This window comes from Phallusia mammillata, chromosome 8, assembly GCF_965637545.1.
Source record: "Phallusia mammillata chromosome 8, kaPhaMamm4.hap1.1, whole genome shotgun sequence".
Taxonomy (NCBI): domain Eukaryota; kingdom Metazoa; phylum Chordata; class Ascidiacea; order Phlebobranchia; family Ascidiidae; genus Phallusia; species Phallusia mammillata.
This window is the reverse complement of record NC_137259.1, coordinates 300921-320699: the sequence shown is the minus strand read 5'-3', so window position 1 is coordinate 320699 and position 19779 is coordinate 300921. Positions and strand designations below refer to the sequence as shown.

The following is a 19779-nucleotide window of genomic DNA, read 5'->3' as shown; positions in this document are numbered from 1 at the left end:
TTTATACTTGTTATCTTTGTTCCTCGGTTTAATACTTGTATTACATTGCACAAATCGTCTACTACGCTACTCTGCGTACAAGTGCAGAAGAGAAAAGCACCAAAAGCGAAACAAACGGTGACATTCACAGTTGCCAGGGCAACGTAAAGTTTTATCCGACGTCGAAACAAGTCTCGCGGTCAAGTAGTTTGGCAATATATTGGTACCTACACAAAAGTCGACACAACACGGAAACTAGGACAAGGTTTAGGTGTAAAAAATCTTTGGTAACTTTTTTCAACTCTCACAGAATATTTACACCAGTGGAAAATATGCGAAAAACATAACAACGTCACTTTGTAATTTCCGCTTACCACAAACTCAGCGAAATATACAATTACCGGCTATTAACCACGTGGTAAAATCACTTCACGCTTCACAATCGCTATCATGACGTATTTCACGACTTAACCTGTGAGGCAAGAACGCCACGAATGGTTGAAAAACAGTTTTGGGTAAATGTTGTCATACAAAATACATGAAACAAAATATGGGTCTGTTACGTAACAATTACACACACTTGACGTAAAAATATATGTAACCTTTGAGACGTTGTTTAAACTTTTGCCAGGCTTTTATCCAAGAAACGTTTGTGATATTAATAGCACGACATACACCGTATGGTTGTGTGGCAAGTTGTTCAGGATATTAATAGCGCGGACCACAATTTAAAACACACACACAATACATGTGTGCATGGCAACACATCACAATGGCGTTTGAAGAGGTGTAGGTTGGTATTGGGCCATGATTAATGTCAATGCACCCTTGATACACTGAGGTTGAAATGCTTTAGCACAAAATCCAGCAAAGATTTCTTTCAAATGCGCTTTAGATAAGTATGCTTGTTTTAATAGGTTGAAATTTGCAAATTCATGGAAGGAACAAGATGTAATTACTACAGCACCAAATTTAACCAAACCACATAGTTTTGCCTGCATAGAAAAAAAAGAATTTAAAAGAGTTTTCAAAGAATTTGGGACAAACCAGTAACTACGACAGCACAATGAGTAACAAACCACTAAAGTGTTTTTGTTGGTTAGCAGAATAGTAACAGTTTGTGCAAACAAAATGATTGCGAATATAAAACAAACATAGGGACAACTTTCTCGTTTGTACATCGGAATGTGAAGAAAGAACAAAAATATGGTAATTAAAACAAGAAAATATAAATACAACATACAGAGACAAAAACATAAATCTGTTATATTTGTAAGTATAAAATTTCTATGAGCCATTAGGTTGGGAGCAAAGCCTCTGAACCTCTTTACCAAGTGTCTCAAGACTTTCTTTGAGTGTTATATTTTTTAGCAGCGTGTCTTCTAACACGGACTGCATTTTTTGGTTAATTTCCATCGACAGTTCTAGGGTCAGGCCAGTTTTCTGTCGATGAGGGTCATTGGATTTTTGTGGAGCAAGTGACCCTACTTCTTCACGCATTATGTAATGTTGGATGAGGCGTTGTTTACGCTGCATTTCATGCACCAACTGTTGAACGTGTTCAGTGAGAAAATCTATCTTTTCATTTTTCTTTGCATGGATTTGTTGCAGTCGTACAATACGTTCGATAAGCATTTGTCTGTCTAACGAAGGAGAGCCTGTCACTGTTGTTTCAGGGATGGCATCTGGTTCGTATGAATGATTCTGATTGGTGCAATGCATGTCAGGTGACGTGGAAGAGCAGATTTTATCGAGTGACGTTGTTGAGCTTGTTCTGCTTCCCAAACTCCCACCATCAGCGCTGTGCTGGTTGCTGTTTCTTCCAGATGAAGTTGACACCGCATCATTTGTGTCCATTCGTCGCTTTGCTTGATTTAACTGCCGGGTAAGATCTTTAACAGATGCAGCATTTTTTCGCTTTTGTGTCCTCAACTCATCCTTGAGGTCTTCCATCTGAAGTAGCAACTCACAAACTGTCTTCTCTTTTTCCTCAAGGCGAGTCCCCATTTCAAACTTATACTTGGAACTTTCCTTCTGTGCACTTTGTTCTGATGAGGTAAGGACCACAATACCATCCCGCAGTTGTTTGATTTCTTTCTGCAAAGAATCCAGTTCAGTTTCATTTTGTTTTAAAGTCCCACTGAGCTCCTCAACCTGCACTGTGAGCTCTGTGTTCTTGGAACTAACTTTCCTTGTGTATTCCAGCAGTTCTTGCTCTCTTTGTTCTTTACGATTTAAATCATCAATTGCTGAATCACGTTTGATAACAGCCTCATTTAGATCTTCTGACAGTTGTTTGACCTTGACTTCAGATTGTTCAAGGTCATTTTGTAACTGTTCCATGCTTTCAATCTTTTCATTCATTTCTGAGGCGGTAAGTTTTTGTTTGTTCATTACCTCTTCATAACCCCTGAGTACATGTTCATTTTTTAGACGCTCTTCCTCAAAACACTCAACTTTAGACTTTAAGACATTATTTTCTTCAAACACGTCTTTGTGTTTAATTTTTAACAGGTTCAATTCCTCATTTTTTTGTTTTAGCAAATCCTGCAAGTCTTCAGTTTGTGATTCTCTTTCATCTAACAGCTGCAATTTCTCCTTCAATTCAATATCAAGAGCGTTAGATTTTATTTCCTCAGATTCTTGGTATGTTTTGATCATTTCTTGGCAATTTCTTCTGATTTGTTCAGTCTCTTCTTTTGCTTGTTGAATTTCCATCACCATCTTGTCACATTTCTCCTTTGTCTCCTTGTGGTTGTCAACCTCAGTTTTAAGTTTGTTCTGGGCCCATCGCGCTTTGATTATTTGTGAATTCACCTCTTCCTTCAGTTTTTCAATCTCCTGTTTTGAACCATTACATTCAGATTCTTTTTTTTCAAGATTGTTTTTGAGTTTGTTGTAATCTGCTTTAATTGATTTAAGTTGAGCAGTTGCTTTTTCTCGTTCCCTGGCAGCGTTTCTGGCAAACTGCTCAGCTGCCTCCTTCTTCTGCCGTAGATCAAGTAATTCCTTTTCCCTCCGAGCATAATTCATCACCGCTGCTTGCTTGTCACTTTCCAGAGCGGCACATCTCTTCATCATTTCCTTATGTTTGCTGTCATGGTCTTGCTGCAGATGGGAAATCGTCCTTTTAGCAGCAACATCATGTTGACCCAACTTTTCAATGCTTTGCTTCAAATTTCGACTTAAATCCTGATTTTCAGTTTCCAATTTCTCTTTTAATTTTTCCAAGGTTAAAATTCTGTCGTTGAGGTCGCCAATTAAACCTGCCTGGTTTTCACAATCTTCATGTTGCTGTTCTTCTCTCAAGTGATTTGACAACAAAGATAACTTTGATTCAATTTTTGACTTTGTTTCAGCGAGCTCATTCGCGTCCATCAGTTTTTGACCTTCAGACAAAGTAATTGTCACCATATTGTCAATCTGCTCCCCAGCATCATCTTGCAAACCATTTTGTTGTGAATTTGAAACATCATTACCATCTTGTTCATATTCATCAGTTATTTCTCCATTTAAACTGTTGTGTGGTGAAGTTTCCTCATTTTCAATTGAAGAAACAGAACAATCACTTAAATTTTCACTGTTGTCATTTTCACAATCTTGTCCATTTACTACCTCCACTTCTTCAGATATTTGTTTTGAGTCTTTAGTTACTTCACCATTGCAACTTGGGAGATTGGCTTCTCCTTGTTCTAAAACTTCAGCCATTTTCAATTTTTATGCATGTCATGCCAAAACTCAAACAAGTTTATTTATTGGTTAATTGCTAAACAAATTGTAAATTGCTGGAAAATGAAACAAAATGGCTTTTACAGATTAACAACAAAACAATACCAAAGTTGTTTAGCATTAAAACGCTTTTACCTAATGCGTAAGTAATTATTGTTACAAGTTGCCTTGTTCACAGACAAAAACAAATTTTATGAGGCAAAAAATTGTGATTATTTTAAATATTGGAAAAACGTAGCTGTACCTGCTAAAGTTTGTTACCGAAATTCAAACAATAACCTAAAACAAAATGACCCCATCCACCAACAAAGGATCGAAGTGTTTTAACTTTTAACGAAACACATACACGGCTACACGCAAACAAATTCCCAAACAATCAGATGAGCAGCGACTTCGCTGTAGCGACAAGTGAAAGGTTTTCTATCTCGACGTAAGTCTAATCTTCAATATAGGTGATCGGTTTCTCCTATTATTTGCTTAAGACATATTTAACAGATATGCAACAGAGTTTGACAAATATTAGAGTTGCGGGTCACCTAGTGAAAGCGTAGCATTTGTCGATGTTTGATAAAAAAACATGGTGGACAAAGCTTAAAATATGTTTTTAAAATGTGTAACTGAACAAGAAATTCGATTTATTGTCTGGAAACCTTTTTTGTGTACAAGTAAGCACAAAAATCAGTTAATAAAATTCATTACTGACGAAGTTTCGCTCATTGGATGAAAATCATCAGCTGTTGCCGATAAACAAACAACTTCTTCGAGAAGTTCCTTATGCCCTCGTTGACGCAAGTTAAATAGATTAAATCGTCGACGTATGAATGAATTAGCGAGTGTTACTACTAGAGAATGGCTCACCTTTTGTCGGGGACCAAATTAAATGCCTGCGTTTATCTGAGAAAGTGTTTTGAACAAGATCCTGGAGCCGCAATCGAACATGTTCATGCGATTTGCGATGAGTTGTTGAATCCAGAGGACTCCGGTGCTAACAGGTTTGAATTGTCTTATCTAAACAATTAGACCTACTAGACAAATGGGATAAACTCATACCTTAAGCTTGAAAACCTTGTATAAATCCTATGCTTTACACAAAAGATACATTTCATAATTTCGTGACATACCTTTTTAATTTAGAGAGACTGCTGTTGAATGGTTGCAAATCCTCTTTGCCTGCTATAGTAACGGAAATTACCAGGAATTTTCAGCAAAACTTACAAATGTTGATTCGTCGCCGTTGTGTGGATGTGTTTGGACGGCAGACTTTGTTGCTTACCGATGCAGAACATGTGCTACATCACCTTGTATGTCTTTGTGTGCAGGTAAAAACTTGTTTGTTGGGTGGATTGGTGTTGGGATTCAAATACTTTTAAATCTTTTCCTATCTTCATAAATACAGTTTGGGTTTGAAACTCAGGTATTGGTTCCTGCCCATGCTCCAAAACATGCCCAGTAAATATAACCTAAATGCACATAATTTATGCAGCTTGTTTTGAACGTGGCAACCACAAAGGACATGATTACAACATCTTTCGTAGTGAGGCTGGTGGTGCTTGTGATTGCGGAGATGCAAGTGTAATGCACAAGTCAGGGTTCTGTTCACATCACGGACCCAACAGAATTTCACCAAAACCTTTACCAACTGGTTATCTTAATGTGGCAAAGGTAAAATATAACTGTGCTATTGCAATAAACTGCAGCTGGCTATATGACTTTTTACATGCAAAACTCAAAACTATTCTGCTAACTTGCTTTTCCACTGATGCACTTACATGTTTTTTAGGTTCTGCTTGATCGAATGGTTTTATTTCTATGCCATGTTTTGCGGAGTTTGTCAGCCAATGTTTTGTCCCCAGAAACATTTCAAGTTAATTTTCCAGGAAATCTTAAACATCTTTTTACTTTTATGTTGGAACTCATCAAACTTGGTAGGATTTCTGTTTTTCAACTTGTGTTAGAAAGTGAATCCTTCTATTACAGTGTTAACTATTTGGTTTGATACTTAAGCCACACCAAGTGTTGCTGTGGGTACATTAATAAACAACATGCTTTTTTAATATTTGTGCAAATAACTATTATCAGTCCTTAAGTTGAACATTGCACTTGTTTTGTTACAAACATATTTGAATGTCAGGTTCTGTGATTCGAAGTCATCTCTGTAATCTTCTGCTCAACGAACCTCTCTATGTGTCGCTGCTTAACTGTCGCGGCTACAAATGTGTAGAAGACAATTCCAATCATATCTGCAAGCTGCATGCAATTAGTGTTAGGGAATTTAGCAAGTCTGTACAGGTAAATATCAACTTGGAAGTTTTGTTTTGAATATTGCAATAAAATTTCTATATTTTCAAGACTCTGAGAAAACCTTTAATTCCTGAGGAAATTCGGAATCGAGAATATTTTGATCGACCTTTACAATACAGAAGATACCTCGATGAATTGACATACTGGATTGTGAGGTAATAACAGCAAAAACACATACACCTCATGTGTATGTAGTGATGCTGATTTGTGTAAAATGGGTAAACAGTGTTTAAAATGGATTGGTATTACACACTTAATTATCTAATTACCTTAAGACTTTTGTTTTGTCATGACACAGCAGTGTATGAGTCACGATTTGAATAGAATGAGCAAGCACAACAAGCTTGATTATTGTGCTTTGTGTTAAATGTAAATGCCCACTACTTCCTATATGTAAGGCTATTTGTTCAGTTATTATTCATCGGCAACTTTACCTTGTTTTCAGATACGAGTTTCCTGAGCCTCTTATTTTGATTTTGCTCAATCTCCTTCCCGACCTCAAATTTAAGTGTGAGTTTGCTCGCTCATTTACTCAACATTACTCAAGAATTGCTTCTTCCCTCACAAACTCTGTGGATGTCTCACAACTTTCAAACAGGTTTTTTGTCAAACTTTTGGTTTTGTGATAGTTTTGTGTCATTTACAAGTTGGAACATTGTGCTTTTAATTAATCTGTCTGCCACAGATTATGTTGGTCATGTAAATTGAAAACAAACAACAATTCTATTTTTTTAATTACTTAAGATAAACCTTCATTCAATTGAGGCTTTTATGTTACCCACTCCATAAAATTACACAATTACTTTTACAAAAAAAGACTCTCTATTGGTTTAACTTTAAGAAGATGTTTTTTTTTATCATTGTTGATGGTTTGTTTTTAGGTAGCAGCAAGACATTACCGAGGGAAATGGCTGATTAGCGCAGATATTATGTTTAGGTTATTGTTTAAAGTGTATTTTTTTGCAGAGTTGTTCACATATCTGTTCAGTTGTTTAGTAATGATGAAATCGCTCTCACGCTCACAAATGATGCTCACCTACTGCAGGTAAGTATCATATTTTGGTTCTCAAATGTAAATCCTTAAGCTTAACATGCAAAGATTGATGGTGTGCATGAAAAATAGCCTTAATATCCGAAAAAGCTCCATCTAAATAACACACAAAAATGTTGTGTTGCTAAAAAAAATGTTTGTGAGAAGTTGACATCTTTTTGTGTTATAGATTTTCATGATCGCAGCCCACAACATAATTTTCCCGATTCTTGAGCCGTCTACAACCGGGGAAAGTGACTTTCATCAGTGTGTGATGACACAAAGCAACGAAGTTCGAAACAATGCTTACTGGCCGATATTCAGTGACTTCATTAATGTTCTGAGTCACAAAAAATGTGTCATCAAATTTCTATCGAATCCTGATTTACTCAAGTATGATTTAAAACAAACAAAATGAGTTGTTTTTCTTGTTTATTCTAAAAAGCACTTATTAGGTCTGAACATAATTGACTGACCTATTAAAGACCTATCCCCTACTACGAAGCTGACATGTGCAGCATGCAAGGCAGGTAACGGTGCTTGTGATTCGACTTTCGGAGGCTTCTCCACTGAGTCCTGTGTAGCTCAGTTGGTAGAGCGCATGTCCCGGAAAGACCCCTGTCGTGGGTTCGAATCCCACTGTAGACTGGGTTTTTCTACCCTATGCCTTGCCATATGTGAATGCTTGGGAGACCAGCTGATTCGGTATGGCGCCTATAATAGGCATGGCGTACTATGACATAAATGTCTGACAAATTTTTATCCAACTATTTGTAGCAAGTTGAAAATTAGACATTTGTCTTGTGCAAATGTTGGTTTTCTGGTAGGTAAAATAAAGTGATTAAAAGGCTTTGTGTTGTGTTGTATCGAAATATCTCTTTGCTCTCCATCTAGCTGTTTGTATATTTCAGTTGCTGGATTCAACTTATGCTGGGTTTTAGTGGAATGGATTTGATGAAACGTGAGATGCAAAGCCACATTGAGTTTGAATCAAACAGCACACTTCTTGCTTTTTACACCGAGCGGGAAGCCTGTGCTTCACCTCTATGGTGTTTCCTCGATGTTTTGCAGGTAAAGCTCATTGCTATAAACAATTTTGTATTGGTTGTGTTTTGTTCAATTGTCAGTTGGTAAAGGTTAGGTTTATATCTACTTTAATATGTCACTTTTAATGGCAAGTTTCTTCTCAGCAAAAATAATATTCCAGTGTAAAAGTCATTGTTGTTCACAATCTTACCCAGTTTGTTTGCTGGTTTATGTGATTTCGTTGTTTCGGCCCAAACCAGTTGTTTTCAACCAGGATGGCTCCACTGCCCATCTCACACTGAGCATGTGCCAGACTTTGTTGGTCGGACTCACTGATTTCTTTGATGCTCTCGGGTTTGAGACTGATCTACCCTTCGACCAACTGAGTTTCCATTATCCACTACATAGATATCTTGCTCTGTTTATCAGCAATGCTCTCGTACACCAAGGTAAGATTGTGAAAGTTTCATCAACTCTGCATTGTGCATGATCTGTCATGGCCAGCCTTAATTGTAAAGTCTCCTTCAAAATCAACAGTCAAATATTCTATTCATTGTCAAAACTAAAACGCTTGACATTTCGTGTGGGACCTAAATACAGATGGTGTGTATATCTATATTAGGTGTTTAACATTATTTGTTGTGTTGTGTGTTAAACAGTTGACTGTTATTATTTCTTTGCATTAGAGCTCATTGCACTGCTACCAATGTCATTATCTTGCCCTAAACACTATCTGCTGTTATTGAAAGTAAATCGTGATTGACATTTTCCCTTGTATGTAAGTTTTGTGGAAGAGAATTTTATTGATGTAAATGTGAAAAATGTTGCAGGAGTGGAAATTGAAGACATCAAGTTGAAGTTGAGTGAAAATGATGCATTGAAGATTATGCAGCATCCACTACATGTAAGTTGAAAAACTACATTTGAGACAGTCTGTCAATTAAGTGTGTTCCCAGCATAATCATTTCCGTGTATTTGTGTGATGTTTTGAAAATCTTTCACTTCTTTTAAGGTTCTAGTTGCGATGTATGAAGTCCAGTGTGGAATGTGGATTAGAAACGGGGCGGTTATTTCAACTCAGTCTCTCGCATACAAACAATATTTCTTCTGCACATTTCTCATCGATGCTGATATTTATTTGCTACAGGTTAGTTACTTGTTCCTGTTTCGCAGATTGGTTACTTATTTCGATTTCCACTTATTTTCCCTCTGACCCAATAAATTTTATGCACTGCTTAACTGAATATGACCAAAAGCCTCCCTATAATGTTTGATTGCACAAATCTTTTTTACACACTGACGATTTGCACTTTTGCTGGTTAAAGTGTGGTGTAATTTTATAGTAAAAGAAAGTTATGTTATTGCTCACACAATAACTAAACAAATACAAACCCTTAAGTGTGACAAATTGACAAATCATTTGTTTGATGCATAGAGACAGTGGTGGGATTCAATTTTTTGTCAGCCGGTTCTATTACAAAAGTCATATTTTTCAGTCTGTTCTGTTACAAAAAGTCCATTGGCAGTAACCAGTAATGCTAACCGGTTCGCTGATCTCATAAAATTTCATGAGATAGTTATATAGAACCGGTGCGAACCGGCTGAATCCCACCACTGCATAGAGATGTTGCAAGTCGACATAATTTTTCGACAACACTTACAACATTTTCATGTATTTAGTTTTGTGCACTTCTGGTTTCTCCGGATGTTTTCATCACCAACATATTCGAGCGATGTCGTGTCACAAACTGTTTGACAATTCTAAACGAAATTGATGAATCAATGGCGCCACCCGGTGCGCCAGATAGTGATCGTCGGCCAAAAATGCTTGAGTCAGCGTTTCTTCTGCTTGTATCTCTGCTAGGGATTAAAACTAATGTTGGTAAGTTGGTTTAGACAGAAATGATCCATTGTTGTATTGAAAATATGCCATAAGTAAGGTCTGCAAAAAAGTGAAAAGTTATGTGTTCCTGCGCTTTTGTTTTTTAATATTTTGACAAAGTTTTTAATTTGGTTAAATCTCAGATTACTTGGTAACTTACTTAATGCATTTGAAAAAAACATTACATTATGTTGAAACAACAGTTTTAATACCAATCATATTGTAACATAACAAACAAAATCTACCATACACAGATATATTTATTTACTTTAAAGTAAAAAATGCTTGGTTTTCAAGCATGATGTTTATGTAGAAAATCATGACACGCAATTGTCAGATATGATTTCCATGTTAGCATATGATGTTTGTGGTCAGGTTTGCAAGCAGAGGAAATAATTGAATCGGAGGCAGTTGTCCTTCTCACTAGTAAGGAATGCACGTACAGCAGTTTGCACGACCATATCCCACAATGCCACGAATCACATTCGGGAACAAAACTTCAACATAACACCGAGATTCTCGTGAACTGTCTACAAAAACTCGCCATTAAAAAAGAAGGTGAAATACCGATAAAATATTATTTCACAAATTTTCTGTATAATCTGCTTCAAATTAGCACTTGTTTTTGTGTGAAAAGTTTTGGAAAATTTTTTGCAACTATTGAATTACGACTTTAAAAAGTTGATCTAACTTTCAACACCAGGTGGAGCAATGGAGCAGACAACTTACGTTCCCAACGAAAAATCTTGGCAACTTTATGATCCAATTTTCACTGAACATCGAACGTTGTACAAACGACATATTCGACAGGTCAGTTATGAACATTTTATGTTAAAAAGTACAAGTTACAATGACAGTACTTTTACAGGCACATGAGAACTACTGTAGGTACCTTAAAAGTACTGGCAAACTTGGTCCTGATGTCCCTAACGCTGATGTGTGGCCTCCTTATAAAGGTAAAAGTTGGTATTACACTTGTTGCTTGTCTGATTTTAAATTAGCAAGTTGTCAATGTGACATGTGACAAACATTCTCCACAGGTTTAAATTAGTTGAAACAGTTTAAATTTGTGTGCCAGACTCAAATATGTATTGTTTTGTAGAAATCACAGCTCCCTCCGGTGTCCACAGCAATCTTGTGTCGTTACTTCACTGCTCGACGTTACATGCATTTATTTACATTATTCTGTACAAGTCCCTGCACGAACACGAAGTGGTCACCGATACTGTAAGTTTGATTATGATGTTTGTGTCGATATCAAACATATTTTAGTATTTTTGCCAAACAAACTAAGTTGTAGTTTATTTATCAAATCTGCAAGTCACTTGTATTGTTTCAATTTATTTATTTCTCAGACTCTTGCTCTCTCTCTTCACTTGTTGGAGGCTTCACTCAGATTATCTCCTAACAACTCGGGTGAGTTTCTACAGATATGACGTATATTTTAAAGTGAAATTTTGCACTCTTATAATTTTCTGAAAGCTAAATTTTACAAATGTATGAGTTTTCGTTGGAACATCACATGACTGATTTTGCTTGAGATTTTTACCGTTTAACTCTCTAGGTCCAACAAGCACTTCAAATCTGTCTCGCAACACTGGGTTCAGTTCATGGTTTGATTCAAATGACATGCGGCAAAATATCATGAAAGTTATTGACCAAATTGAAGCTCCTTCATATCAAGGTACAGATTAATTTACAATGAAACATGCTCTTTGAGTAAAAATTTCAAATGGATTTTGCTTTTTCTATGTTTGTTAAGCCTTTTGTCTGCATATATTGAAGATAGTTTTTTGTAAATTTTCTTTTATTTTGTCATTTAGATTCTGGACTTCCGCTGTCCGTTCTACATGCTGGGGTGAGAATCAAACTTATTCCACTTAATATTTTTTCCACTCAAATATTTTATTATCGTGGCTAATCTTCACTTGTTTGTTTAGGAAAGTATCTTAAGTTTGCTGTTGAAATTGTTTGACAAGTTTTCTGAACAGCCAGCAGCTTTCTCATTGGACAGAGACAGTCACATGACCTTTTCACATAACTTAGATCCACCAATCAGATGCAATGTCATAAGGAAGGTTTTAAACCTTGCTGCCTCCCTCAGCAAAAACATTGAACAGGTACCAAAACATATTGGCAAGGTCCTACCTTCTTGCATATTGGCAGTGGCAATGTAACTTTGTATTTTTGCAAGTTGTCATAATTTTATTCCCTACAAATTAAATTGCTTAATAAATTACAGTTAAAAAACAATTAAAAAAGTAAAAACTAAACTGGAGTCTGAGTGGCTCTCTCTTGCATCACCTAGTGGTGTATTATTCAGTCAGTTTATTGCTATTAAATAAACCAGAACAACAATGCAACATTCTGATTGTTACAGAATATCAAAGTAATTTACAAAACCCTTCACCCTGTGATGTCATCAGTGACATCACCTAACACACACACACTCAGTGCAGCTGATGAGAGGATGAGACGCCGGTTACAAGCGAGAGAAGCACAAAAGAAAATGATGAATCAGATTAAACTCCAACAAAAACAATTCATAGGTGGGTGAAATTTTTTTTTTCAAACCTAGTGAAGTAAAATTTTGGTGAACATGAAAACGTTGTACATAACTTTATTAAATAAACTTGAAGTCACATGGTTAAACTAATTCACAAATACCAACACTGGGCTTCAGCAGCATATCTGTTTGTTGGACAGGTTTGCTTAAATTTCATGTAATTTGTTCCAGTCGTTGTTTTCTTACTAAATGCGACTAAGCTGTGATCCATGCCAGTGTGACAGTCACTGTGGTGTGAGTTGGATATGCTGTGTGTTAAACTGAGGTTTGCAGAACTAAGCTGCTATACTGGTTCAGCAAATGGATTTGTGAACTTTTGTTTGGGTTTTGTTGCTAAATGTTGGAACTACAGTTTATCTACTTAATGCCACAACCATGCAATTTACCATTTTTTATGCATTTAAACAAAGTACCAGACTACCTCACTACCTGATATAGAACAAACACATTTATCTGCAGCTTAAATATGTTGTTTGTTGTACAGAGAACAATGAAGACAACCTCACTGTGGTGGACGAGGGTATGAAAGATGTCACAATGACAGACGTTAATGCTCAACCAAGTTATGAGTGTTGTATTTGTGGATCGAGCGAAGCAACTCGACGCGGCGATGATGCTTCGGACTTCGGGCTAATTTGTGTTGTCCAACCTTCTACTTTGTTAGGTGGGAGATAAGTTGTTGGTAGGAGAAAAATTTGGGACAAAGTGTTTACTTTAAACTGTGTAGTATATTGTAAATCACAGATCAGCAGAGACTTTTAACTTTATGCATTTAACAACCGAAGGTCACAAGAAACAAACATCGAAACGGCCGACTCCCCAAAAACCAAATAATTTGGGAAAACCCGAGAACTTTGCAACGTTTTGTGAAAAGGTTGAGATAAAATCAAGATTTGTTTCACTTCGAAGTCCAGCAGATTTGCCTGAAGAAGGAGGTGGGTTTATATGATCTTTGTGAGAAAATACAGTAAAACTTGCGTAATCTGGACCTGTTTGGACCAAAAAAGTGTCCAAATTAGGCGAAGATCCGATGTCGATTAGTAAAGCCTTTCCACATTACAAATCATTTGTACCTCAAGTTTTGTCCAAATTAGGCGAAGATCCTGATTAACTGAATCCGTTTTAAAGGTTTACTGTATTTACAGTTTTATTTCAACAAAATTTTGTGGATTTTCTGTTACCTTGCAGAAAAGTTTTGTCCAATGTTTTCATCAATAAAGCTCACAAGCAGTAAACTTTTATTGAAATCAATAAATCTTGACCAGGATCGCTAGCTCCTGTTGGTGGTTGTCATGTGACCACTTGCGGACATCACGTACACATCGCATGCCATGCAGTTTATATGGAGTCACTCAGTCGCGACCAGTTTCCATTCCTCATGATGGACAACCAGCAGTTTTTCAAATGTCCGTTATGCCGACAAGTTTCCAACCTCGTTTTGCAATGCACGACAAGCAGCGAAGAAAGGTGAAAATATTTTTTGTTGATTTTTATTGTTAAAGTATCAAATAGTTTCAGTTTCAAGCCAGATAAACAAAATTTAACCTAAAAATATCTTTCCATCTGACAATAAAAGTTGATTTTATGCCTGGCAGCAACAGCTAGTATATAGAATTTATTGTATAGATTCAAAAATCATAACTTGTGTGTCATAGTGGTTGGTGTAGAGCAGGGGTGCACAACCTGCGGCCGTAGCGGCCGAAGAGACGAGCTTGTGCGGCCGTGAACATGTTTATTAAGATATATATACTGGCGGCCGTAACGTAAATAAAACTCTTTTCCCAAATATTTTGATTTTTGAATTGCTCTAAACAGTTTTTGAGATACTAAAAAGAGTATAACCAGCCTAGAAGCCATATACTTCGGCCTTTTTATGCGCCTATTGTGTGCAAACAATGCGAACAAAACAGGTGCTACAAGCATCGCAATGTAGACTATGACATCACAAACACTTAAGACTGTGCAGCTCAATCTGTGGACCAAGTTGTAAATTAATCTGGGCTTTGGGGGCGTGATTACATGGTGTATATATATGATATAAACTAATTTCCTTAAATCAGTAATTTTAAAACAAAAGTAAGCAGGTAAATGGCGGCCGTTAGTGAAAAAAGAATCCGCGATGCGGCCGTCGTAGCAAAAAGGTTGTGCACCCCTGGTGTAGAGAAATGGCAGTTGACAATGCATGGAAAGCAACTGACAATGCTTATATTTGACTGTTGAAATAGTTCAATAACTGTTTGTATTTGTGATATTATATTAATTTGATGTTTTTATTTCCAGAGAATTTCATGACCATCCCCCATTGTTCTCAATTGCGGAGTCCTATTACGAAGTTTATGAGAAATGCAAGGATTATATGTCAGGTCCAACGCTCAAAAATACTTACACAGCATTTCTTGCTGTATTCGATCATGCATTGCTTCAGCTTGGTGGTTCTCTTCTTTCCCCTGCAGTTGAGGATATTTCAAAAACAGCTTTGAAGGCTGTTGTTGAGAGAAAAATTCCCATAGGTCAGTAAAGTTTATAAAATGGGTTTAACTTTCCTGTTTTACCAAGCACATATTAACTTGGATTTTGTCTCATATGGCCTGGACTTTGTGAGATAAGTTGTTTTTGAAGTAGCATAAAAACTTTAACATGTTGTAATTCAGACCAAAGTTTTCATCATCACCGAATTAAAGAGTCAAGATAAGTGGCTGTAGAGGCCCAATCAATCGTTGTCGTAAAGTGTTTTTGTAGTGTTGTAACTTGCTTGTGTTTAATTTTTTTTCTTTTGTTTATCGTACACTGTATTTGTCGCATTCAGTGTTATTTATCCCGATGAAGGCGACCTGTATAGGACGTCGAAACGTCGGAATAAAAATACAATTGCCAGAAGAGCTCTATAAACTTGATATTATGCCTGGTAGCAATAGCTTATATAAGTGGCTGTTTCAACTCAATATTATTTTTTGTTTTGTTTTCACATTTTTTATAAAACCAAATCAACCACTTCGTGTTTGTAGACTCCCTATGTTATATGTTGATCAACAACATTGAAAAACCCACACATAATGTGGAGGATCAATGGCGGGAAACATTTGGTGGAGGGTTGCAAGTTAACAATGCGACACCGATATTATGCCTTGATACTTCAGCATTGTTTGTCAGGTTGATCATGGATTTGCTCAACACCGATCCAAACTACAAGGTTAGCTGTAAATTATAATAAGGAGGAATTTAATAATTGAATCTGTGTCAATCAGAAAACTACAATTGTTGGTAAAGTGACAACCAAAATTTTAGCTTGACTATTTCAGTTACTACATTTAGATTGCATAAAATTTTCTGTGTGTGAATAGAACCAACTGAACATTTAATGTATTTAATAATTTTTGCGTTCAGAAATCTCCTCATCTTGGATCAAACCTGGGAATGTATCAGTCTTATGTGCAAGATGTTTACAACCTGACTTTTATACAAGCTCTTGTTCGAATTAACTGCAAGTTTTCAGATGACGAGAGAAGGTTAGATTGCAGTTTAATTCACTCATGTAAACTTTGTGTTTGAGTCTTAATGTTCCTGGTCTCCCACCCACACTTGTCCTCAAACTTTACTGCTGTGGATTGCCAAAATATATCTTGTGAGCAAGCATGTGTGTTATGCTAGGGCGTGGAGAAGTGGGACTTCAACTGGTTTCAAGTTTGTGGGAAGCAACCTGGAATGTCTGATAAGTCACGTGATTCGTTCACTCCCTCCACGGCTCTTCCAGGCTGCTAAACAACCTCCCCCTTCAGTTTTCACCACTGTTTTCTCAAATCAGGTGAACCCACTAAAATCTGAGCGAAACATTTTGTTCATAGCGTTGCATTATCGTGCTATTTCTGCTGCGAATTGCTGATGGGCAAAACAAATCAACTATTTAAATGACCTTGCCAATAAAGTACAACAAGGACGTCTACATTTTGCTGAATAAACATTTGTAAGCGCGAACAAATTCCACCAAAGTGGTAGTCAGGTTGAACTCATGTTTTAGGTTTTCACAAAGTATTTTAAATTTTCTGTAACTGTTCATCTTTTTTAAAATTAATTTTGGTTGCAGTCTATTTTCACACTTATTGAGGAGCACCTTCTTCCCTTCATGCGACATGCTTCACTGATTCAGCATCACGTGATCAGGAGCGGTGAAGCGTTACCGATACATGAAAGAGGCAGAGCCGAGTTTGTTGAGCTCGCCATGTACCTTGGTAAGTTGATATAATGTGAGTTTGTTGCAAATGTGATAACGTACCTCTGTGGAACAGGTTTAAGTAAGGTGTCCACTGATGGCGACGTCGATGTAGTGAAATGTTTGGATTGGAAAAATAATGATTCGAAAAGTCTCATTTCAAGCTGGTGCAGCAAGGTAATTATGATAAATTACTTATATGTATAACCTGAGATGAATATATTCATAACTGGGATCAGCCCTAAAGCGTCCATACAGACGAGCGTTTGCGGCATACATATCGAAAAATCACAGTACGCCAGGCCTGTTGAAGGCTTTATACCGAATCAGCCTGTCTTCCAAGCATTCCCATCGGCCTGGCGTATTTACATGTATTAACTCTTCAACTTTTTGTTCTGTTGTAGTTATTATTGCCCGGAGGATCATCGTATACAACCAGATATCAAACTCTCACCGCCTCCAACACATGGCACGCGCCCAAGTTGCTTGATTTGCCCGATGAATACAGCTCATTGTTCCTCACTTTCAGACAAACGGTTTGTGCCGAGTTTTACAGTTGCTTCGTTTCAATTCAAATTCTAATAATTTTTACCAAATACTTTTCTCATCGCGTCGTTTCAACCTGAGAATCACTTTCTAGTTTTCATGGTCGATTTTAACCTTAATTAGAACAAAAGCTACTTACTGTGCTTTAAATAAATCAATGCTGTATCTTAAATATTAACTAATTCTTATGTCAATAGCTTCAATGCCATGTCCTGTGAAGTAATTCAGCTTACTATACGTTGTAGGAGTGCAAGAAATGTGGCAAAGTGCCAAAGGACCCGGCCCTGTGTCTGGTGTGTGGCGAATACGTTTGCTACAAGTCGCCATGCAAACCTGACAAAATCCCGTACGCCGCATGTCGACACGCGAGGCGCTGTGGAGCAGGGACGGGAATATTTTTGCTCATAAATACATCATACGTTGTGATTATACGCGGGCACAAAGCTTGTATGTGGGGTGAGTTTACTTGTTCATCGCTGTTTGACGAAAACCACAAAAAACTGCTTATTTAATGATATTTACCACCCAAAAACATTCTAAAAATTTTTTTTAAATTATCTCATAAAATCAAACTGAAAGCATCGAGCCCATAAATGATAAGCTGCAGGCAATGCATAAGGTTTCGACTCATAAAGTCTCATTAGTGCAGCTGGTGACGAGAGATCGGTCGTATTGTCATTTGTCACCAAATGCACTGTCTACAGCATCTCATAAAATAGTTTTACAATTTCTCACTTGTGCGAGAAAAAGTTTGTTAGGCGATAGTTGGCTTACACACTCTTATGGTTGTGCTTGTGGACAATTATTCATTGCTGGTTGACATCTGGTACACAGTTAAACGTGCTTACATGCTTGCAGTTGCCGCGCGATAACATGATAACATAACAAGTTTGGACCAAATATGGTTAAACAAGAATCTAAAAAAATAATTTCAAAGTTCAAGTTTAGTTTATTTGCCCTTAAATCGAGGAAAATAGGGGTAACACAAAGACTGTGCGTGCGGGGCAGCGAAAGACCTCGTGGTCATCCTATCAACCTTACACGAAAAGGTTTACATGGCACGTCACTAAACATGTGGAAAAAGGACAACGGCAAAAAGATGACAGATGTCAAAAAAAATATTTTAACAACGCTCATATTGTACAAAAATAAGTATGTTGGAGAATAGCAAAGCCCATAGAAATATTCTCGGAGTAAACTTAGTTGCAAGCCGTTGTCGGTCCGTAATTGCGACTTCTCAGTTGCCCACGGGCTTTGCTGTCGCCATCTGCAGTTGTGAAAATAATATGGTCAAACTTTCTTGTGGTTTTATGCCGATGCGGGCGGTTATCGATATTTGCTTCAATTAGTCGCAATCACTTTTGCTTTATGATCTGTTTGAATAAAGTTTATCACCAAACGAATCGGTTTGTTTAAGGAGGCGAACATTTAAGTTGTAACCGCAAATTTTTCCAGCGGTTTCCCAAAATTTGCCAGTAGCCTAATAAATAATTCGTTTAAGCAAATATGGGTATTTTTTGGTATTTAAATGAAACACTTGCGGTCTCTTAAAACTACTTAGCGGTCACCCAAACCAAACCTTAAAAAAACCTGTGTGTGTTACAGTTTTACAACTTACCACCTTTAGTTAATTCGCCCAACACAAGTGACTTTCTAAAATCATAAGTGGACAAAACATGGGAACTGAAATTTGTGTAAATTATTGCAAATCTGGTTTGTTCGAAATATTTTTGCGCGTAGAATTTAAATTTACAGTAACTTTGTATTTTTTTATTTACAGCATAAATGACTTTCTAAAATCAGAAGCTTTTTAAAATCAATACATAGATACTGGAACTGTTTGTAAAAACGGGATTATTGTGCAAAAATTTGTTTAAAAATATTGTGATTTTAATTAATTTAATTTCGCAGGAACTTTGTATTTGGACGCGCATGGGGAGGAGGACCGCGGTTGGAGTAGGGGGAAACCCCTTTATTTGAAACGGGAAAGGCTGTTAGTTTTGGAACGACAGTGGATTTATCATTCATTTGACAATTCGTGCAAAAACTGGATGGTCCATTCACAAAAACTATAACAATCAAAACATTCTACATCCTTTATGACGTCATGAAACAGGTGATTATGACGCAACAAATTACTTTCACGTCATACAGCTTAAAACCTGGAGTTAGTTAAATCCATTTTGTTAATCCCTTTTACAAACTCACCACCAAACTTGTTATGGCGCTGTTTCGTCTAATAAACTTCGTTCGTTCGTGTCTGATCAAACTCGTCCACTTTGCACAGAGAATCAGCAGGGTTTGTGATAACAGCGATGGCCGGGTCGTGGTATCAAGTCGCAAAAACAATAAATAGTTGCAGAGTTGTGAAACCGGTTGTGATGCAGATGGTGCAGGGAAGTTAGGCGGTAACATTAAACACATTTCACACTAAGCTTGATTCCTATCTGTTGGAAGATTCTAGTGATTTGTACGGAAGGTTTGACAGTTTACTGCGGGTTTGAACTTGTTGG

The 19779-nt window shown here is 36.9% G+C and overlaps 2 protein-coding genes across 2 annotated transcripts; one reads left to right on the top strand and one right to left on the bottom strand.

The window, feature by feature from the left end:
- Nucleotides 1-7: 7 nt before the first annotated feature.
- LOC145204871 (coiled-coil domain-containing protein 186-like) lies at nt 8-3788 on the bottom strand. The gene has a single exon (XM_080077484.1). The coding sequence runs from the start codon at nt 3685-3687 to the stop codon at nt 1267-1269; it is 2421 nt and encodes an 806-aa protein (XP_079933610.1). The 5' UTR covers nt 3688-3788; the 3' UTR covers nt 8-1266.
- Nucleotides 3789-4230: 442 nt separating this feature from the next.
- Nucleotides 4231-19535, top strand: LOC145204869 (E3 ubiquitin-protein ligase ubr3-like). The gene is made up of 35 exons (XM_080077482.1): nt 4231-4700; nt 4843-5027; nt 5192-5370; nt 5489-5633; nt 5840-5997; nt 6058-6164; nt 6455-6607; nt 6976-7054; nt 7230-7432; nt 7951-8110; nt 8340-8514; nt 8896-8969; nt 9078-9212; nt 9746-9947; nt 10323-10505; nt 10651-10757; nt 10816-10903; nt 11050-11174; nt 11303-11363; nt 11512-11631; nt 11771-11805; nt 11888-12067; nt 12328-12496; nt 12998-13177; nt 13299-13448; nt 13779-13980; nt 14794-15023; nt 15519-15703; nt 15898-16019; nt 16162-16315; nt 16595-16739; nt 16797-16897; nt 17125-17256; nt 17512-17722; nt 19178-19535. The coding sequence occupies exons 1-35, from the start codon at nt 4558-4560 to the stop codon at nt 19339-19341; spliced, it is 5142 nt and encodes a 1713-aa protein (XP_079933608.1). The 5' UTR covers nt 4231-4557; the 3' UTR covers nt 19342-19535.
- Nucleotides 19536-19779: the final 244 nt, after the last annotated feature.

Excerpts from the sequence above, each read along its gene's own strand:
- LOC145204871 (XM_080077484.1), bottom strand. The coding sequence starts at position 3,687 with ATGGCTGAAGTTTTAGAACAAGGAGAAGCCAATCTCCCAAGTTGCAAT.
- LOC145204869 (XM_080077482.1), top strand. The coding sequence starts at position 4,558 with ATGGCTCACCTTTTGTCGGGGACCAAATTAAATGCCTGCGTTTATCTG. Across the intron at positions 10,904-11,049 it reads TGTGTGGCCTCCTTATAAAG|AAATCACAGCTCCCTCCGGT; the intron begins GTAAAAGTTGGT and ends ATTGTTTTGTAG. Across the intron at positions 12,068-12,327 it reads TCAGCAAAAACATTGAACAG|AATATCAAAGTAATTTACAA; the intron begins GTACCAAAACAT and ends TGATTGTTACAG.